Raw genomic sequence first — 22,575 nt, 5'->3', positions numbered from 1 at the left:
CAATGCAGAACCCAAAAGGACTAGTGCCCAGACGAGGCCGACTGGAGTGAGGCAGGAGGAACAGGGACCAGCCCAAACAGGAGGCAGAGCCAACATGCCTCTGCAGAGGGAAAGTTTAAGTTCCGCTGAGGAAGGCCGGGGGCACTAAAAATGTCAGCTTCTTCAGAACTGAGAGTCTCCATCTGAAGATATCAGTATGTAAGTTGAAAGAACTATGAAAAGAAAATAAATCTCTAGGAAGGACAACTGATAAATTCTTAAAGAAATGTGTGTCTGCAGGGACTAGCCTTCCAAATATTAAGCAATATTCTGAAGCTACAGTAATTAAATAGGAGGGTACTGACACAGGGAGACAAGCAGACAAACTGAACAGAAGAGCAAAATCCAGAAACAGACCCAAGAACACACGGTCATTTCGAGCATGAAGGATGTGGGGGAAATTCAGAGAGACTCCTAGGACTCCCGGCTGTAGGGCTGGACAGAAAACAGAACAGTAACGCCAGATCCCTGCCACACACCTTATAGCAAAATGAATTCCATGTAAATTCAAGATTTTAATGTAAAAAACAGATCAGAAATTTACTGGAGAGAAACGAGGGTGAAAAAATAACCTTAGCAGAGGAAAGGCCATCCTGAGCTTGAGCTGAAATGACAATGACTTGAAGGGGAAGGCTGCTGAATCTCACTCGTAGCATTTTTAAATGTTCTGAAATGTTTTGGAAAATCAAAAAATAGGAGTGTACACATATTATTTAGAGACATAAAGGAAATTAGCAGAAGAAACAACTAAAAGAGTTGAAGGTGATCAAACATAAAGAAGAGATTTGGAGATGAGGAGGCATGGGACAGAGACTGCTGCTTTTTCATCATGGTTTTTATAGTGCTATTTAACTTTAAAATTATGTACATGTGCAACTTGGATAAAAATTAAAAATTAATTGTGAAAATTAAATCTACCTATTGTGACCCAGAAACATGGAAAAACAAGAGGTCACACAGTGATGAAAATGGTTAAGATTCCACCTGGGTTAGGTTTTCAAACATTTCACACACATGGTTGATAAATGCAGAACCATCTGGAAAAAGACACACAGAACTATTAACAATTAAAAACTAAGTCTGTTGTTATTCCCTTTCACTTAAATCTTATTGCTGTCTACATACATTTAATATAACTAGTCCAGTTCAGAAACATGGGGAGATGCTGAATGTATTTTTCCTCTCTCATCTCTGCCCAAGTCTGACACCTTTATACTAATCATGGATGACACAAAACTGAAGCCGAAATAAACCCCAAAGCTCACTGCTAACCTAAGCACCGGCCCCATTAAGTGTTAAACAGAAACAATCACATTATTATCCTGCTACCGGCAGCTCAGAGAGGCTACCATATGAGACCCGCCCTGGAGACAAAAGTCCTAGAATCAGAAGCACCCGCCCCAAGTCTTACCCAGTTGCCACTTGTGGGAACACATGGTCTCCATCATCCAGATGGGCAGGGCCGGCTCCAGCATGGCGATCCCCATGTTTGCAAAGCAGATGGACCCTTTAAGGGAGAAGGGGGTTAGTGTGCTTCTGTTTTGGGTCTCGAGTGTCCCCTACCATTTCCAAACACAGTTCCATCCCTTGTGCCCAAAGCCAGAACAGTCAGCTCAGATACCCAAAACTTCTCCTACTTTTGGAAGAAAGAGATAAATAACAGCTCAAGGTGGTTAATAGGGAGGGCTGTGTTTTAAATTATTATTATTACTTAAAACAACCAGAATAATCCCAGAATCATAAAGTTTGGAACTGGATGGAGGCTTAGAGATCATTTGGCTTAACCATCCCAATTTATTAATGAAAAAAGGGAGTTCCAATTTATTAAAGTAACTTGCCTGAGGCTACCTAGCAGCTCAGGCCACTTCCAGGCCACACACAGACTCAGGTAAACTGAGGCTCCTACACCTGTTTCACTGTGCAACGAACACAGGTTATTTCTAATGAGGCCCTTGGTTACCTGATAATCCAGTGCATTCAGTGCAAATATGCTGCTGAGGGATTTTTTTTTTAATCAACTATACCTACAGGGTATCCATGCAAATATCCATTATCACTGTGTTAACCAGAAGCCTCTGCAAATGCAGGACCATCTGGGGAAGAAAACACACGAAACTACTGCCCCCATCGTTTTGAGAGCATCCTGTGCTGTGCACCGTGGAACCTTTAATTTGCTAGAATCTTGCTTCAAAGAACATTGTGCGATCGTGATTAAGGTGCTCACATTACGGAGAAAACTTTTTTCACTCTTCGTAATCATTTAAAGACAGAACACAAAAACGATGCTGAAATGGTTGGACTCCCCTCATCCACCTGTTCCGTGTTTTCTTAGATTCTGTATGTGTCTTTTTGACATTAATTACAGGGCCAAACAACCAGAGTTGTTCCCATCTCCCCTGTGATCCGGGGAGCCATACCCTGACACCTCCTTATCTAACTCTGACCCACCAAACCAGTATCCTCCACCCAGACAACTGGAGAGGGCACCCAGATGGGAATTATTTAAACTAGCCAGTCCTAAGCTGCTCACCCCAACCTGCCTTTCCCATGGAAACTCCTAGGCTCTGGCCTGGGCCTTCCCCTCACCCCTTTCTGCCTCCCGCCCTAACCTGGTGATTCCCCATGTGGTCCTGAGAGACATGGCGTGCCCTCTTTTCTCAAGAAACATAAGTAATAAAATGTACCATCAATGGTATTGATCCCTCCATGTCATCACTTGGTCACCTCCATAAACTAATTCTCACTGGTATAAATGAGACACTGTCTGGCCCCCAACTCCCACAGTCCAGGCTGCCTGGACCTGCTGATGACCTGACATTCAGTGCTGGCTGGATCTCTGCATCTCCTCCCGGGGGAGGGGAGTCACAGTGAGAGTCCAGGCAGCACAGCCTGTCCACGTGTCTGCCCCAAGGTGCAGGGACTCGCATCTCTGGGCCCTCATCTCTCATCACCTATGTCCTCGTCCCCATCTCGGACAGCCAGGGCTCCAAGGCAACCTTAGTTCGGGGGTGTCCCCTGCATCTTGCCGGGGGCACAGAGAGGGCCCTGCGTGAGGAGGTCACCACACAAGGTTTATAACCCTCTGGCCAACAAGTGTGACAGACAAGGTCTAGACCAGGGTCACACGCGTGCTGCCCTGACCAATTGCAACAGCCTAACGATACCAGCCTGCGGTTTTGAAAATGGCTGAATCTGAAAGCCCTCGGGCTCCCCCAGCCCTGCTAGTGTCTGTGACCCCTGCTCAGATAAATGTAGCCAGAACTGAAGGGAACCCTAACAGCCTAATGCCACACTGCACGGCTGCCCTCTCCAGCCTGACCACTGTTGACGACTGTGTCCAGGCCCGGGCCGCATAAGGCTGGTCCCTCATTAGGCAGCCCAGGCCTGTGCAGCTGGGATGGTCGTGGGAGGACAGTCGCTTGGACGGATGCAGCCCATTATCCTCCCCAAGAGCCACACAACCCCAGGGCTTCCTTTGAGCCCATCGAGGCCAAGAACCCAAAGGGCGTCTTCCAGCGGCCAGTCCACCGCTGCACAGGATGCCCCCTCTGCAGAGAGGGAGGTGCCCCTTGGCGACCCTGCTGTCAGTCTCTATTCAAAGATGCCAAGGTGAATCAGACCACCCACCTAAGACGCCTGTGGTGAGGACAGGGACTCATCCCAGAGGTTCAAGGCCAAACAATTATGGCCTCTGACACAAACACAATGAGTAAGTTTGGCCCCAAACAATCCTCCCTGGAGAGCACCTCTGTGACTCAGACATCTTCGCCCCAAATGAAAAATAACAAAGAAGCTCAGCTGTGTCCGAAATTAATGAGAAACATTTAGCTAATAAGAAATTAAAGAAAAACATTTCTTGTGACCTCCTTGTGCCTTTTCTGTTTTACTACAGCCCAACGTTTCCAGCCACAAAATGGACATCGGTCCTCGGCATCCACCCCACCCCTTGGCTGAGAAGAACCGGGGTGCAGGGGAGCCCCACCTGCAGCAATGAGGATGTACGGGTCCTTCAGCAGGGTGGTAAGCGGAGTCCCCTTCTGGCTCTGTCAGGGAAAACAGGGTTAGGAGAGGCTACGTGGCCACCACCGTGCCCACCTTTTCCTGCTGCTCACCTCCGGCTGCACCCGGGACGGCTGGAGCACAAAGAGCTGAATAGCTACGAGAGAAAAAGAAGAAAAGTGTGGCCCTGGGCACCTGACCACAGGGAGGCCGAGCTCACAGCCCCCGAGGTCACGGCCAAGGGGCCAATGGACCAGACTCACCTCCATCCAAGAGCACCAGGGCAGCCAGCACCAGGAACGGGGCTGTCTTCCCCACAAACTCGTACAGCACACTCCCAAAGGGGGGGCCCACTGCAAGGAAGAGAAAGAGGGGCCGGGCCAGGCTGATGCCCTCCCCCAGACTAGGACCATCCACTGTTTCTTGTTTCTCCCTCCACTTCGCTCCCAAAACTATGCAGGGTGGCCACCCTCCATTCTGTTCAAGAGTGTTAAGTTGTCCTGGCAACTTCCACCAAGTGGTTTTACACAATCTGTAAGGGTCAGTCCAAAAGCAAAGATCATAGAGAAACAAGATCCAGGCCAGAAGTGCACAGGAAAACGGACCAGTGAGGACCTCGTGGTCCTTATAAAGCAGCACAGACAGGGACTGTGGGCTCCCAGATGAAGGCCAGGAGTGTAACAGAGGCAGGGGGCCCAGATGTCTCAGGGAAGAGGTTTGCACCTGGCCTGGGAGCTCAGCCAGGGCAGGTGGGGGAGGCAGGCTCAGAAAGGGGGAAGGTCCTCAGGTGGGACGGTAACTCGGAGAATTTGAGTGGAAGGACCTTGGTAGACCATTTTCCCCACCATTTTTCAAAGGCCCCATGGAAGCTGGGACTAAAAAGGGGACAGCAGTGTGAAAGGGGTCTCCCTGTCCAACACCAGACAGGCCCTCCTCCCAGTCCGGCTCCACAGTGGACATCACCCACCTAAGACCCCCAAGGCCAGGCCTCCCAGGGCAATCCCCATGGCGTTGCCTCTCTCTTCATCATCTGTGTACACACTGGCCAGCATGCCCATCCCTAAACAGGAACAGAAACGGTGACAGCTAAGCTCTGGGAGCAACAGAATAATCATCACAACTCGCTCTCCCCATCTGGCCCAGACGGCAGTCTTCCCACGCCTGTCAGGCCAACAAAAACAGAAGGCCAAGCAGAATCCAAGAAGAAGGCGGTACCTTCTCTGAGAACCCACCACCAACCACAACCACCAATACTTTGATTCCCTGAATTATTCCGGCTTATTCTGTAAAGGGCTGCCAGCCCAGGCAATGCTGGTGGACCCTCCGACAGATGGAAGCCCTCCCAGGGCACTGACTTGGGCATTTCCACACCTACCAGCTACAGATGAGCAGGAGGAGCCGACACCTTGCAGGGACCTGGCAACCAGCAGGAAGCCGTAACTGCTGGAGAAGGCGAACACTGCGGAGAGAATGGCCCAGCCGAGCATCAGCGCAGCCCCCGCTGATGCTACGACCAAATCATCTCAAACAGGGGCTTCTGAAGGCTTCCCTTAACCCGATGGGCTATTTCCATATCACCCACATCATGCTTCTGCTCTCTGAAGACCTCTCCTATCCACTCCTTTCTACAGTTGCTATCAACACTGTCCCCCTCACCCCAAGGCTGTGTCCCCAGCTGGTGGTAGTCAGAGCCCACCCGTGACCCCCACTCAGAAGGCAAACATCAGACACTTACTAACTGTTGAGACAAACATGATGCAGAATCCCGTGAACATTGGAATTGGATAGCCGATTCTGCAAAACAGAACCAAGACGAAAACCTGGTGACTGCTTTGTATTTTTTTAAGCCTCTCCGTTGAGTCTCCCCTGCTTACCCTTTGGGATCAGGAGGATCAGCGCTTGGTCAACTTTTCTAAAAATTCATATAGTTGGTGCTTCCTACATGACCTTTTTGTGTTTGACTGTCTTGGAACGGGAATACATTTATGGATTTCCACGCTGTACAGAAACTTCTCTGGAATAAATGCTAATAAAACATTGGCAAGTAACCGAGAACACGTCCAAATACACAGCCCCTGTTTCCATCCTATTTTTTTTTTAATTTCTTTAATTATCATCTTTGCTAAAGCTTCCCGGAAGGGACAACTGCAGTCAAACGATTCTAGTAAAAGGTCATCAAGTGAGTCAACAGGCAGCAGGGACAACCGCACTGCATCCCAGAGGCATTAGGAAGCAGGAGATTTTCAGCTCTGTCTTCACATTGACCCCGATGAGGCCAGCTGAGAGAGATAGGCCTTGTTTTCTTTGCAAAAATTCAACATCCTAATTGCTCTGTAGGACTGTTGTCCATACAGGGCTCTGCAACCAGGTGGGCAGGGGAGATGGGAAGACCCTGGCCTTCTGGTATCACCCTCCTGGCTGGACACCTGGCCTGGCCGCTCAACCCAAGCCAATTTCCCTTTGGCCCCACTGAGAGACCACCCCCCACCCCCCAGAGCTGCAGTGAGTATAAAATAAGAAGTGGATGTTAAACTGCTAGCAGGACACCTGGAACATAAAAAGTGCTTCAGAAATTTGGTTTCCTCCCTCATGCTCTTCCTGTTTTCCTTCTCTGTTTCCTTTTTGTTTCTCTAAGCAAGCAGGTTGGTTCCTGCCGTATGGATGGGGCATGAGAGCGAAGGCCACGTCCTAGTCCCCCGTCCTGAGAGGGGCCCACACTTGCTGAGCTGTTGTCCTACAGGAGATCTGGGTCAACCCAGAACCGCCCTGAGCATCTCCAGGCCTCATGTCCCTCCAGCCCCAGACCCTCCAGACCCTGGAGAGAAACCAGATGAGGGACAAGGAACCCTGAGTCCCAATCACACAGCCTGGGAGGGCTCTCTATTTCAGGCTTGAATTTTTTAAAATCATAATAATACCTTCAGGTTACACTCAGTTCTCCGGGCACTTACACCCATGAGCTCAATGCTCTGACAAGGGCAGACAACCACCTCTCTGTTTTACAGATGAGGAAACTGAGGTATGAAAAATTAACTTCTCAAATGCCCTCAGGATAATTTCACTCAGGGCCATTCCATCCAGTCCAGGACTTTTTCTTGTAAACTTTACTTACCTTCTCAGGTAGCCAAAAGGCGTATGTAGCTTTAAATAGACCCCTTCTAAAAGTTCTAGTCACATTCATATGTATTTTTATCTGCTTCATGTGCATCCAGAAACCAAAGAGCATCCAAAATCACAACAGATTCCCAGGCAGTCCCCTCCTACAAACCCAGGCAAAGATTCCTCTACTCTGACCGGAAATGAGCTTGTAACTCACAAAGCTGGGCTTAAAGCCAATCCCATGAACTAGGAAAGATACCAGGGTTCTGAACTGCAGTCCAGATCTATCAAATGGCAGCTTATCTTGTCTCAACTAGCTCCGAGCTGACTGCTCACCATGCTCTTATTCCAGTAGGCAGAAGAAACCCACGCTAGGTCCAACATGGCACTGCTGGATGCCGACTAAGAAAACTTCCAGGAAGCTCAGAGAGAACTCACAGGCAGTTTATTTTTCTCAGCAACTGCTGCATGTCTGGGGGAAGAACGGACGTACGGCTGCCTTGGAGTAAACAAAGGCTTCTCACCCCTTTCAACATCTTACTTGGAAAACCATATGTGTGTCAAAGCTAGTAGAATACCAGCGATATTATATTTAGTCCCACCACTGGCCAAGGTCACCTGGCAGGACACAGCTGGGGGGGCTTCCTCTTACCAGGAGGCTCCAGCGTTCCCAGAAACCATAAGCAGGGAACCAGCGTGCAGGGTCATCTCTGATACTCACCGCAATTCCGTGAGGTAGCTGGCTTTATCTCTGCTTTCAGATGGCCACATTGAGGCTCAAGGAATTTAAGTAACTTGCCTCAAATTCAGGGCAACAAGCATACCTCGAGCGTCTAAGGTGTGCCAGGTCCTGCTGGCACACACTGCAGTGGGAACAGCAGTCGCAGGAGCAGAGTTCACACGGGGTGAATGGCATGCAGGGTCCACAGTATCTTTTAAAACCAGGTGGCTCTGTCCCCACAGGGCTGTGTGCTTATGGAGAATACGTTTTACCAAGGCCAGGTGCTGTGTCTCTCTTTTAAAATGCTACAGCTAGTGTCTTTTTTTTTTTGTTTTAATTCTTTTGGGATTTTAACAAAGCACGAATAGAATAAGCAAATGGCAAAGCCAGAAGGAAACTCAAAGGCTGGCCAGTTCAAACCATCAAGCTGGATGAGAAAGCTGAGATTCAGAGGCAGAGTGGTTCAGCCATGATCACAGAGCAAGTCAAGCGCTTCTGATACCACTGAGTTCGCAACGCTTCCTTTTTGTCCCCAGACACGTGTGTCCTAGACTTTCCACCCGCCACACCCCTGACAGGCTGCCCGGTGGAAAGTGCTGGGCAGCGTCCTCCACTGAGCTCAGCCCCGAGGCACATACTGCACAACGGGCAGCTCCTGGCCCCCTGAACACCCACCTCCGGAGAGTTGCCCAAGACCCCAGGGTCACTGCCTGGTGGGCAGATCACCACTGTCCTTTCTCCTTCCCCACAATGTCTCCTAAATGGACAGAACCTCAGCTGACGTTAGTCATAAACGTCTGATCCAGCCTCTTGTCCCAATTCAATGCCATCTCCAATAAAGCACTGTCAAGCAGACCTACAACTGATGTGGCCAACCTTTAACCAAATATGCCGTTATCACCCCCTTGTGAGTCATCCTGGCCCACAGTCTTCCTCCATAGAGCATCAGCGAGCAGTTAATCCAATTGGAATAAGGATGAAAATCACATATTTGAATCCTAGGAAAAAGCACCAAGCAAGAAAAGTTATATTCATCACAGATCCTTACATAGTCAGTGGAGAAACCCCCTTATGTCCCTAAATTGTCACTGACAATCAATACATCTTCTCTAGTGCTTCTAACCAGTTTATCTTTACTACAGAGATTAATGCAAGCTCTCGTCTCAGGCTTGCTAGGACCTTGGTCCCCTCTGCTGTGGTAAGTGACAAAAGCAAGGACACAGAGGAGGGGACCGGGCAGGGTAGAAACCATGATCAGATGAAACAAGAGGTGACGTCTCTCTCTGTAACGATCTTGACACACTCCTAAAAGGTGAGCATCAGTCAGCAGAAAGGTATTTTTACATTTGCTCAGATATACTGGGAAGCTTATGGTCAACTATTTCATAAATAAAACAAAATTCCTAGGTTCAGCCCTTAGGTCTGTCTTTTTTAGCTACTAGATGTGTGTGGGGAGGAACGGGAGCCCCGGACATCATGCTCTCCCCAGGGGTTCCCGGACACATGGCTCACGTGAGGGCTTTGCGCCCACGAGAAGGACCCAATTCTACGGCCAGCTTCTGATTTTGAAGCAAAGACTCCGTCACGCCATCCCCCCAACCCCAACAAGGTCTAGGCTGGGAGATCCCTTTCCAGAATAGCTGGTTTCCCTGTCCACGGAGAAGCTTTTTGAAAAGGTCACTGCTTATGCCTACAAAGCCCACTTCAGACCAACAGGCTGAAGCTGGAAGGGAAAAAAATACATATCAACAGTCGATTTTGTAGAGATTTCGTGCCCTGTGGCTTTCTCCCTGTCAGATGTCAGCTAAGATTTGTGAGGGAAAGTAACTGGCTTTCAAACATACTAGGTAACTATGGAAATAAATTAAGCCACTGACGCTGGCTTGATAAAAAGCAGACCACTGAGACAATGACAAGCTGAGGAGGGAGCCCGGGAGCAGCCCCGTCCCTGCCTCCGTCTGCCTCCGTCCCCGCCTCCGCCCCCCAACTTAACCCTTTCCCAAGCCACCAGGTTCCTTTGCAGCATCTTGTGTCAAAGATGCAACTGCTATGTGAGCCTTACTTTAAGTAAGTGAGGACCATGATGCCACGTTCTTAACCTGACTGATGGACTTAAGGTGGTTTTCACATTGTTTACCTGCCTGGAACATTCCTTGTGTGTCTGTCCGTCTGTCAGTCTGTCTAAAATCCACCTACTGGGCCAAATAATAAAAGGTGTTGCTCATACAAGTCCTTCTCCCCGCTTTACACACAACCGCAATCATAAAATGAATACACTGGAATCAGAAAGTAAGTCCCACAAGCCTCAAAGATGGGAATCAAGTCAACCAAGGCACCCCCAGGTTTTGCAGAGTGTGTGATTGGATGTGCGATCACTACACTCGCCAAAATCAAAGGCCTTTTGCTCCCTTTCTGGTCACATATTATTCAGTAAAAAATATAGTACCTAAAGAGTAAATGAAACAGGAATTATTTGTCTCATATTATCAGCCAAACGAGCACTTAAGTGCTTTCCAAGAATTATCTTTTTTTTTATATTTTCAGGGTTTAGCATGATCTTATCCAATATTTAAAACCAAAGACAGGCAGCCTGCCTCTTGTATCACCCACCCACAAAAGGCAATCACAGAACAGCATCAGGACCATGAATAACGGGGCCCCAGCTTATAACATGGGGGTTCAGGTTATGACGTGTGTGATGTAGGGTGTCTCATTTCAGAGTGGGTCCCACTTACGGCAAAAGGCTCTAGAAAGGAGTGCCTCCAACCAGCTTGTCTCTAGGATGCTCCCCTGACCCCTGTGGGGATGCAGGATGCCTTTCTTTTCCCCATTGTTAGAAGCACTGCAGAGACGTTAGGAAGCTGGACCAGCTCACATCAGAGGCTAGAAAAGGATATTTTTCTAGGGCCAGGGAGTGAAAGATGCTTCCTTCTCCTGGGTGGCAAACCCCTTTGCCTATAAAATACTAAGGCTGACCCAAAAATTTCTGCTAAAGTCTCCTCAAGACCTGATGCTTTCACTACTCTTTAATCAGAAACATATTAACCAAGTGCAAAGTGCCATTTTAAACTCACTTCTTCACAACGCTGAGAACGTTCAGTCACACATCTTGTTGTAATTGCGGATGTGACTGGTGCAAATTACATCAAAAGACTATTTGCAATGGCTCACAAGGGAAGGTTCTGTAAAAGGAAATGTTATCTATCATTTCTCTGAGCAGAGCCGTGGAGTCCCCGGAAGTGCTGCAGCTCCCCCAGATTCACAGCTACTGGAGTTGGACAATATAAGAAAATATTACTTATTGCGATCATTTTGGAGGGACAACAGAGTTGGTTCAATTGTTTTGCCTACATCGGTATTAAAATTTGTTTGCATTTCCACACTACAAGGCAATGCTAGAAGATGGAGATTATTCTGAAATGTGCTGGAGAGCTGGGAGAGTCAGCTAGGGATTAAATTTTTGCTCTCGATGTAAGTTCCAAAGTGGATTACTCACCACACAAAGAGACTAAATTTCACAGGTCACTAAACAAAATTTGTTTTCTCTTGGAAGACATTTTTTTTTGGAGCCCCAAACATGAGCCTTAGGTGGCTGCAATGTCAAAGCATTTGGAGCACCTAATAGGGAAACGGTCTTGCTGGTTTTAAACAGGCTACTTCCCCGTGCCATAAGCAAAACATTAAAATCAAGAATGGGACTTTTTTTTTTTTAAGCTTTTCATTTGCCATTTGCATTCGGAAGACTGGCACCCTCACATCATTTCAGCCGAGTTCCTGAGTATTACACTGTACAGCTAGTAACGTTCCCGCCCAAGTGATTGGCAAGGCGTTATTACAATAATGTCCTCAATTTTCCCATAGGGTATCTGAGCTGTTTGCTTTCTCAGAATACAAAACCCTGAGCTGTTTTCTGTAATTATACCAGATGCATTTTAAGAAGGACTCGTAGTCTTGAAAAAAGAATGAAAACCCTGCAACTCCCGAGGTCTGCTTGGTTTTCCTTCTGAAGAACAGAGGAACTGCTGAATGTCACCTGGATAATGGCACCTCTTGACTGGCTCCCAATCAGCCCCTCGTCCTGTGTTAATTTGCTTAGCATTTTCTGCAGTCTGATAACTGCACAACGGACTGGAAGCTAGATGTGGTTTCAGATGGTTAGGACTGATTCAACGTCACTACTCAGTCCAGAAAATCAGATCACAAAATGTGCTTCTATGCGACTCACCATGGGTACATTATCAGCAACCTGTGCGTCAGAGGACAGCTCCTGATGGAGGAGGCAGATCTGCCACCCCCTCTGAGCCCCTGACAGTCCCCCAGCCTCATCACCTCACCGACCACCACCCCTAGAGCTGCCCCAACCCCTCAGTCTCACAGAGCCCCACTCTGAGAAGGGCCCTGAGCCCAGTTTAATGCTTCTGCTGTCGCTACCTTGAAATGTTTAATAGTAGTTTCAGAACAGGCCTGCCAGCCCCCCTCCACCTTTCCCTGGGCCAAAGCCTGGTAAATGGAAAGCCCTCCCTGCTGCCCAGCTGCAGGCATGCTGGGCTCCCTGGCTCCTCAACGCAGCTTTGGAACCTCTGGTGGCTCCCAAATGCCCCTGCAACAAACCCCACTCCTCGCTCACCTAGCATGTGGGGCCTCTTATAGCCCAGCCCGCCTGGTCCCACTGCCCTGCCCTCCTCCGTTCACCCAGCCCCACTCTTTTGTTCCCTTTTCCATCTCTAGTTTTTGTCTTTGTTCATGCTTCTTGGCCTGGTTTACAGGGAGGACTCTGGGCACCACCCCCCGGCAACCATTTTTCACATTTCTGCCTTTGGGGTTACACTGCTCTCACAGTGGCCGGCCACTGCCACTCACACTGTCCCAGCTCCTCTCTTTGCAGCTGATAACCTCCTCCTCGCTCTGCAAGCCGCCGTGCTGGGCCTTGAGGCCCCACATACCAGGCAGAGCTGGGCCACCTCAGCTGCACAACAGCAGATACTTGCTGGCTGGCTGCCCGCCCACGATGGAGATGTGAACAAGTATTCAAAATAACGCGGGTCTCGACAAGAGTCCAGAACACCTAGGTTCATATAAAGCTAGTTTGGCCAGCTTGGATTATCCATAAAAAAAAAAAAAAAATCTCTTCCCTTTGTGCACGTGGACCCAGCTCACTCGGTGGGAGATCTGTCTGTTACGCTGCCCGGGACCTCAGGGTCAGCTCCGAGTTTCATACACGCAGCAGGACTGCAGATCATGTCCCACGTTCCCTGCCTGGCCAGCCACACCAGCCTTTACCACGCCTGGTCTGAAGGAAACCACCCCCCTATCTACTATGAAGTGCATGACCAGAGGTGGAAGAGAAGAGAACGGCACACACGACCCCACGATGATGCCCATGGTGGCAATGAAAAGGCAGAACACATGGGAAATCGTGAGTGACTCACGACAGAAACCTAAGGCCAAGGAGACAGGATTTTTCCCCAGCTCACCCAACCCTGTTTCTCCAGGTTCTGATAAATGAGTGAGAAACGGAATCCCCAGGGCAAGTGATCTGGAACAGTATAAATCTCAAACTCTTTGAGCAAAATTAATACAACCCACCTGTTGGTGAGCAGTCCTACGAACGGGTTGGTGAGGAGCTGGACAGTGGCTTTCGAGGCAAACAACAGGCCAACCTGCACATTCTCATTCAGGAGGTCTTTGTCTTCACTGGGACAGTCGGCAGGGGCAGTGGACCCGTTAGTCACTGTGCGCTGTGTGGTGGTGGCCTTATGCAGCAGCCCCCCGGGAAGGTCGCCGGTGTTGTTTCCGGTGACCATGGTGGAGTTGTCATAATAGGAGAAGATGTTCTGGAAACTGCCTGAGGCGGAGGCCGTGAGCACTGGCTTGGCAGTCTGGATTTCTACGGCCTCTTTCTCATGCTCAATGCTGTACAAGTAACTTGGGATGATGGGGACTGAGGACAAGAGCAGAACAGTGGTGATTACACTGAAACCCTCCCCAGGACAAAAGCCAGCCCAACTGTGGTCATGTCAAATGCCAAAGGAGACCCTCGCTCCGACACTGGAACCGTTTCACGTTGCTAAGCTCACTAGGAAAACAAAGCCCCCGAGGCTGTGAGCACGCCGTCTGCTCGCAGGGCCAGCTGACCGGCCCCAGAGACGCCTGTCCATTGTGGGCTCCTTCACAGGAATATTTTAGGAAAGAAAGATGTGATCTGAAGTCTAGACAGTGCTGACCTGGGGTCAACCAGTGCTTCTCGGAAAGAACTTTAAGTGAGTGAATCAAGGAAATAGAAACCTAAATTTCATTATGTGTCCTACAAAAAAATATAAATAAACCTGCAGGAAGTAATAACTGGGAAATTCTGCAACAGGCCCACTTCATCTTTCTATTGCTTGAGTGGGAAGCTGCAATGTTTCATACAACCCCAAAGCTTTCCTGAGACTTTCATAAAGGAAAGAAAAATCGATGTAACTGAAGCTTTGGGCACGTGTGTAGCAGAGCATTCAGGGCAAAGGAGGACTTAGGCCCTTGTTACTGAACTTGGATGAGCCCCACAGCTCTGATATTCCTGGAAGTAAAAACCTGGCTATCTGATGCTCTGGAAACTGTCAAGAGAGCGCCTGACATTGAAAGAAGGAAAATAACCCACCCCTGAGAGTCCAGAGAAAAAGTTATTTCTTCCTCCATTAGAAAAAAAGGGAGGAATATTTTTAAGGAAAAACATGCCAAATACTTTGCTGTTAATGGGGCTAATTAAGAGGTCTGGATGTCAATTATTTAGTTTTTCAAAAACCCATTATAGGAAAAAGATTAAAGCCAACATTGTTCAAATTGCTTTTGTATGGGTCCCAAAACGTCTTCATCTCAAATCATTCGTGAAATCAATACGTTTAAATGTGCCTTCCTTTTCTGGAGGGAGGGATATTGACCTGTTCCTTTAGGTGGTACAGCGAATTATTAACCCACATTTTCAGTGGCATAATAATTATTATAACATTATTTTGAATTCCGAGAAAGGCTCCTCCTTAATAAAAAAAAAATTATCGCGGTGAAAGTGACAAGAGGAAGCAGGAAATTATCAGGAGGAAACATAAGTTCTGGGTCTTATCAGATGTCACATTTTCCGACCAGACTACCAGGAAAACGAAGCCACAAACGCGGCTACCAGCCTAGGCGCCGCAGTCTTGGGGGATGTATTTTTACGAAGCCTGTTCTCCAACTTTCCCGAACCGCGCTCGGGTAAGTGTGGCGCCCAGGGAAGAGGTGCCCGGGGAGGGGGGACGCCCGGTCCATACGTACCCACGACGGTGAGCAGCATGTTGTCCAGCAGCAGCGCGAGGAACACGATGAACAGGATGAGCTTCCGCGAGTGGCGGCTCTCCTGCAGCCAGCGGAGCAGCGCCAGCTCGCTCAGGGCCATGGCTCCGGGGCTCGGCTGCGGGCGCGGCGCGCGGTCAGGGACCGTAGCGGGCCAAGGGCTGCCCCACCCCCAGGGCTCAGACTTCGTCCGGCCCTTCAGCCGCAGGGGCCCTCGGGGAGACGCGTGCACCGGGCGGCTCCGGACGGCCCCGGGCGTCCCACCCTCGGTTCACCTGCGGAAAGCGCGTCCTCCCCGGCACCTGAGCTCCTCGTTAATAACGCCGGCAAGCGCCCTCGGGGCCCGACTGTGGGCGCCGCCTGGCTTTCCGCCGCCCCCGCAGGTTCCACTTCTCCTGTGCGCTCAGAAAGCGCCGCGGGACCCCCGCGCACCGTGCGTCCTGCGCCCCGCTTTCCCCGGGACGCCCTGGAGCCCCGCGCGCAGCGCCTGGGGTCGGGGTGGGGGACTTCCCCTGCCCTCGGCTGGGCCCTGCTCTTCCCCGCGCCCCGGCGGCGATCTGTCCCCAGCGCCGAGCCTCGAGGACAGACAGCGGGGTCAGCGTTACCTCGGGTGGTCTGCGGCTGGCTGCCTGCCCTGGCCGCCGTGGGCTCCGTCCGTCCGGGCGGCTCCGGATTGCAGCCTCCGCCCCAGCGCCCGGCCGCCGCCGCTCAGTTTACCGGGTCCAGCTCTGACGTCACGGCCGGCGCGGAGCAGGGGCGGGGGGCTGGGGCGCCCCGGCCTCCGCCCTCCCCGCGCCGTCGCTGCCCGGGAGTGGCCGCCCCCTCCCTGTCCCCGCACCGATCCGGACCCGCGCTGCCCTACCGGGCTGTGCGCCCCGGACCCCGAGGCCGCTCCGTCCTAAGTCGCCCGGGGCGCAGACCCTCGCCCTCCGCTATATGTAGCCGCGAGCCTTGGAGACCCAGGCCCAGGTGAAGCGGCTGGGGCGCAGAGGGAAGAAGTCATGAGCCTCGAGGGGTCAAGGGTCTCGGGTGAAGAGTCAGGGATTAGTGCTTTCATCTGGCCTCAGTTAGGGGCTGAAGCTCTGAGCCTCCCTGTTGCTGAAATTGGCCGAGGACATGAAGGCTAGTGAGTGTGCCAGGCAAAGACGTCTTAGAGTGTTGGGAGCCAGGGACACATCTCTTTCCTGCGGAAGCCACTCTGCACCCCACAGCCCCTCTCCTCTCCCACCTCCAGAGCATGATGCAGGAGTCTTTGGCCATCAGGGTCCTTGGGTTCCTCCGGATGGTGATGTAGAAATGGGGTAAGAGGTCACCTCTCAGTGTCAGCCCACAGTGAGAGTGGGGATGTGAGGGCCCCAGGCTCTTGAGTCCAGGTGCCAGAAAGTAGGTGCCTTGTCACCCTAGTCAGGGGACACTGGAGAATTACGTGAGTGCCTGGCTCCTTAGTAAAAGGGTTCAGGGGGCAGCTGCCTCCGGCCCCTGTGCTGTAGTCCTCGCACCTTCGTGTTTTCCCCAGGGATTCTGGTTAAGAGATGGTTAAAACAGGCAAAGTGCCTGTTTGTGGCTGATCTGGAGCTGTCATCCCCACTACCAAGGAGTAAGAGCCCAGCTTTGATTTCCAAGTCCCTCCATTGCATAAAGAGAAGAGAAGCAAACAGACGTCCCTCTGACATAGCTGGAGCCCTGGGGACCCTCATAGGGGGCTGGAGGAGCAGGAGCTGTTTTCCTGGAAAGCCATTTAGAATAAATGTTATCTGCTGCAGTTTCGGCAGTAGAGTGTGGCTGTGTTTTATTAATGTTTGCTTGTCATCTGGAAACTACTTAGAGCAGCAGGGTGATGTGTGGTGATTCCCACTCTCTGCACCTCCTTACTTTCTTCCAGACACCCCCCTGCACGTCCCATTGCTGTCCCGATGTGAGAAAAATGGTTGGATAAGTAAGTAGGCCAGTAACGTGGGGACTCCAGGCTGTCCCAGGATGTGTGCAACTTAAATATTAAACAGGGAGGAGAGAAGGAAATCCACTTAGGAGGAGAGAACAGATGGCAGGGAGCTGTTTGAGATGGCTGTGAAGGACATCACATTCACGGGGTGTCCCCAAAGTGCCTGGAGTTTCAGAAGCCAAAGATGCAGGCCACGCCCCTGTGCTCCCTGGGACAGAGACATTATGGTTAAGGGCTCTTGTCAGGATACCTGGGGCCCAGTCCTGCTTCCTTGATTGGTGACTTTGGGCAGATTATGTATCTTCCCTATGCCCTAGTTCCCCTATATCTGAAATGGTGATGCTCACTGGACGTACTGCAGGGTTGTTTTTCGGATTAAGTGGGAATCCACAGGCATCCCTTAAGACAGTGTCCGGCACAAAGTGAGGGTGTCAGCTATTCGTTCATCCAACACATGTTTGTTGAGTGTTTACTACATGCCAGGCACTGTGGTTGATACTGGAGAGACATTAATGGCCGAAAGAGACAAAAATCCCCGTCCTCAGAGTGATTATACATTCTGGTAGCAACGCTACACCAGGGAACACAGGAAGCCACACCAACTCCAGCCCAGCCAGCTGGAGGAATATGGCGCCAGGGAAAAAGCCAATCTCTGTGCTCCCTCCTCCTGATCCGTGCCACCGCCCCTGGAGCACCATGGCCTATAACAGTGTCTTCTTTTTGTTGACATCCCCAAAAGAGTTTTTCAAAAATAGATATGCCTCACACATTTTTCAGTTGGCATCTAAAATGGGTTTTTTTAAATCGTAAATTTAAATAGTTTTGGATATGTCATATATTCACTTTTATATGTAAAGCCATTATAACTCTGTTTTAAGTGTACCCAATGGAATATAATTAAGAATGGAAAAGCACCATATTATATTTAAAAATACAAACAAGTTTTTCTTTAACAGTCAAAAAATTTAGTGTTTCCTTTTGCCTTCGAAGTGTATTTTCATTCCACTTCCAACTGAATTTTATCCAACTGTAAGGTTTTTATTATTTAAATCCTGTGTTTATCACCTTATCTACTACATGAACTGTGTATATGAATATGCATTAGCTCTTTAAATTTTTCTTATGGCCATAGGGTTCTAAGTTTTAGAATTCCCTCTAAGATTGTGTGATTAAAATAATTATTAGTAATCTATAAATGATAAAGCCTCAGACATATAATATGAATGTTGATAAATCTTTAACACAAAAAGAGAAATTGCATTACTTAATGAGATGGATGGGGAGACGATTTTTGGAGTCTTGATAAAAGAGAAACCATATTGTCTCTGGATGTTTTTATGCCTCAGAACAATGTTAACACAGTAAAATGGTAAGAGTCAGGTTGAGTGGGCTTTAGGCTTCCCTTCGTCCAGGGGGAGGCAGGAGATTGTTGAAAGGGGAGTTGATAAAAGAGAATCCTCATGTCTCTACCTGGGTCTGTCTCAGCCAGGTCAATTTTTAAATACAGGTCACATGGAAATTGAGGGTCTCCTTTGCTTCATTACACACCCAGTGTCCCGGAATAGAGGTTGAAGAGCCAATCCGGGAGGCCTGCCTGATCTGGGACTTTGGGACTCTATAGCCTCCTCTTAATCCCTGCCTTCGCTCTCCAGCCACACTGGTTCCTCTCAGTGTTTCTCTGCCTCAGGGCCTTTGCATATTCTCTTCCCTCCTCTTCTTCTTCTAGTTATCACCTTCTCATTCTTCATTACCAGCCCTAATGTCACATCTTAAGGGAGTCATCCTTTCATGGACATGCCCCCCATCCCTCCACCCCCATATCAGACAAGTCCTTCTGTCATAAATCCTCATGGAACTGTTACTTCCTCCAGAATATGTCTGTCCACAAGGAAGAATCCTCCCATACATGTGATCAGTTGTCTCTGTCTCCCCAGGTATCAGGACTGGGGACACTTTTTGCTTATCACCAAGGTTCCAGAACATGGTTGCTGGTTATTAAAATACCTGCGAAGAGGAAGTGTACTGGGCAGGCTGGGTTCCCTTCTGAAGCAGAACTGCGGGAACCAGAGGGAAAAAGCAACTTTGCCTGAAGCAAAGGTTACATTCCGGTCTCTCTCTCCCCCACCAGAGGCCACTCCTCCAGGACCAGGCTTTGAGGAAGCCCCTGAGCGAACACAACATTTATTTGCTCTTCCTGGGAACTCAGACTGGTGAGCTTGGCCACCCAGCCCTCTGCCCCCACCCACTCCCACCCTTTTCAAACACTAGGGATGAAGAAGGTACATAGGTACCACCGGAGCTGATTTTTCACTGAATTTCAATATTTAGGAAAGATAAGGTATGGAGCTTTCCGGAACATAGCAGTTATTTGAAATAGGCATTATTGAGATAAACTAACATGAGTTTAAGCCACAGATGGCATCCTGATTTGGTCACTTTTACAATTCTGTGAATTGGGGCATGCTACTAAACTTCTATGCACCTCAGTTTCCCATCTGACACGTGAGCATGGTAAGAGGCCCCCCTAACAGAGCTGTTTCGGGGATCAAGGAAGATGATCCTTGCTCAGCGCCTGGCACACAGCAGACGCTCATACGCTCCGTATTGCCTGGCCTCGGGAAAGTGAAAGTGCTTACAGGTGGACGATGCAGGTGGTCCATGGGGAAAATAGCCTCAGATGCTCCAGAGGACTTGGAAATAAGGAAAACAAATGTATCCCCTGGGCACTAAGGCAAATAATGGATCAGAGCAGAAATGAACAGTGGCATCCTGAAGGGACACATTGGCTCCTTGGCCAACAACACCAACAGGCTGTGCACAGAAGGGGCGCCCAAATGGCTACCAAGCTCATGAAGAGACAACCAGACACATCAGTGACCAGAGGAATGCCAATTAAAACGAGAGTGAGATGCAGTGCTACACCCAGCCAACTGGTAACAGTGAGGAAGTTGGGTAAATGCCACTGGCTGATGAAGATGGGGTCCCTTTCCTTGGGGGTGAAGTGTGGACTGGTGCAGCCTGTCTGGAGAGCAGTCGGGAGTGCTTGGTGGAATTAAGTCAGCCTGCACCCTCTGATCCAGTAATCTCTCTCCCTCTCTATGTCTCAGGGAAATCCCTAAGGGGAGTCAGTGCAGTGTTGGTGGCAGTGGGAGTTGCAGGCAACCTCAGACTAGGGAATAAATAACTGAAACGTGGAGGATGCTCACGGTGGAGCGCCATGGAGTTGGGACAAGCAAGATTGCCCGCATGTCTGTGTGCAGGTTTTACAAAGTCTTGAGTGGGAAGGAAGGAGGAGAGAAAGCTCTGTAGCACGATCCCATGTTGCTTCAGTGAAAGCACACAGAGCACCTCTTACTTTGAAGGCTTCATGTCTGTTCCAGGGTCTGTAGTAAGCCCATCGGAGTGAGTGCCTTTGTAGGGAAGGGGCCCAGGAGTGGGCATCTGGGATGAAGTGGGAAAGTGGAAAAAAGTGGAAATAAACCAAGAAACGGGACTTGAAAGGGCCAATGATGATAGGGTGCTCAGCACTGAGACAGGTGATCAACTCAGCTCTTGTGCGTGTGATTCCCCCCAAAGGAATCCATGTGCCTGGAGAAGGCAGAGCCTTTCAGTATGGAGTTGGCTGTTCTGAGCGCATAGGCTGCACGTGGCTCATATTCCCCCGGCAGCAGAGCTGGGCTGTGTCTCAAGCCAGACTGACGGGAAATGAGAGCAGTTGGAAACCCAGGTCCAGGAAAGAGGGAAGAACGTTGGAAAAAGTAGACTATCTGGCTAAATGCAAGAGACTCAGGGGAGGTTTTTTGTCTTGTTTTGTTTTGGGCCTTTTCCCTTTTATTTTCTTTATAAACCTTTGTTTAAAATTATAACACTGTCTTGAGGGATTTACGACATGGGCAGATATATTACTTGTAACAACTAGAACTTAAAGGATGAGGGTGGTTGTGGGGCTATAAAGTGGCCAGATTTCTATATTTTATGTCAAGTGGTATATTATTAACCGTAAATGGACTGTAAAAAGTTGAGGATGTGTATTGTAATCTTGAGAGCAACCACTGTGAAAGTAATACAAAAAAGAATGGTTAAATAGTGAACTGGAAAATTACAATTAAATGGAATCCTATAAAGTATTCAAATAATTGTAAACGGCAGGAAAGGAAGAATAGGTGAGCAAAAAAAAAAAAAAAGTCAAGTAGAAAACAAAAAAGTAAAATGATAGATGAAATCCAGCTAGCTTTATTAACAATTACACTGTGTTTGGGTACAATTAAAACACAGACATTGTAAGAATGGATTAAAAAAAATTTGTGGCACCCCTATGCTGTCTAGAAGAGACACTCAAAAACACACAGGTAGGTTGAAGGTAAATGGATTTACCATGCAAACTGTAAGCATAAGAGGGCTGAGGTGACTACATAAATATCAGATAAAATAGATTTCAAAACAAAACTTTAAACAGTGATATAAAGAAACAGCTTTCAAAACGATAAAAAGCGATCAATTCAATAGAAGACATAAGAATCATAATGTGTATACACCCAATGGTAGAGCTTCAAAATGTATGAAGAAAACTAGACAGAATTAAAGGGGGAAAAAAAGACAATTTCACAATCCAAATTGGGGAATCTAACACCTGGACAAAAAAAATCAGCAGACATAGAAGATCAAAACAATGCCATCAACCACCTTGGCCTGACTGATATATTTCTACCCTGAACAAATAGCACACTTCACAACTTTTCAGGTGCTCATGGAAGGTCTCAGCCAAGATCTGTCCTACCCAGAGAGGTGTTTGGTTTTGGGGGTTTTTTTTCCCATGAAGCCAGCTCTATCCATTGTTGAATATACATATAAAGAGTGAAGCTACAATTAGAAAAAAATGCATTTTATTTTCACTATTTTCTGAGTTCTTCTGTATACTGCAAAAGCACATTTTCTGTATAAAATTTAACCAAATCTACTGTTCTGGTTTTAAGACAGAATGGTAAAGCAAACATCAATTTACTTGAAGGAGGCCTTGCTGACTGCCAATGAAATTAAGTCATAGATGCTCTAACTTAATAATCCAATCACTGAATTAACTGGCTTCATGCAGCATTATCTGTAAAATGTGGGTCTCCAGGTTTGGCCACTTTAATAGAATCACTAACCTGTCTGAGGACATTTGCTGTAATTGAAGGCTGCAGAAGAGCCAGCCAGCTGTGAAGGGCAGCGTTTCATCAGCTTTATGCCTTGATTCTCCACTCTCACCTGGACTGTCGCAGTCACCCCTAGTGGCTACCTGGATGGCCACTCAGGCCTCCCACAGTCCACTCTCCTCATTAGCTCCAGAGAGCGCCAAGACACCAGTGTGGTCACACCACTCCGTGGTCCAAACCTTCAATGGCCTTGCACTTGGGATAGAGTCAAACGTCTTCCATGTGGACCAATGGGATGTATCTGGTCCAGCCTCAATAACTCCTCCATCTCC

General features: G+C 48.8%; 1 protein-coding gene across 1 annotated transcript in view; it reads right to left on the bottom strand.

Annotated features, from left to right (window-relative positions):
- The window catches only part of SLC18A2 (solute carrier family 18 member A2), a 28,937-nt gene extending 13,655 nt beyond the window's left edge, over positions 1-15,282 (bottom strand). Inside the window, exons 1-9 of the mRNA XM_064488479.1 lie at positions 15,149-15,282; positions 13,445-13,799; positions 5,774-5,832; positions 5,414-5,497; positions 5,006-5,098; positions 4,302-4,391; positions 4,152-4,195; positions 4,022-4,082; positions 1,451-1,546 (exon numbers count right to left, since the gene is read on the bottom strand). Coding sequence (XP_064344549.1) covers positions 1,451-1,546; positions 4,022-4,082; positions 4,152-4,195; positions 4,302-4,391; positions 5,006-5,098; positions 5,414-5,497; positions 5,774-5,832; positions 13,445-13,799; positions 15,149-15,269 — 1,003 coding nt within the window. The 5' untranslated portion in view covers positions 15,270-15,282. The remainder of the gene's footprint in view (positions 1-1,450; positions 1,547-4,021; positions 4,083-4,151; positions 4,196-4,301; positions 4,392-5,005; positions 5,099-5,413; positions 5,498-5,773; positions 5,833-13,444; positions 13,800-15,148) is intronic.
- Between the last annotated feature and the right edge of the window lie 7,293 nt (positions 15,283-22,575).

This window comes from Camelus dromedarius, chromosome 8, assembly GCF_036321535.1.
Source record: "Camelus dromedarius isolate mCamDro1 chromosome 8, mCamDro1.pat, whole genome shotgun sequence".
Lineage (NCBI taxonomy): Eukaryota > Metazoa > Chordata > Mammalia > Artiodactyla > Camelidae > Camelus > Camelus dromedarius.
Note: the sequence above shows the minus strand (reverse complement) of the source record. Positions and strands in the feature narration are given on the sequence as shown.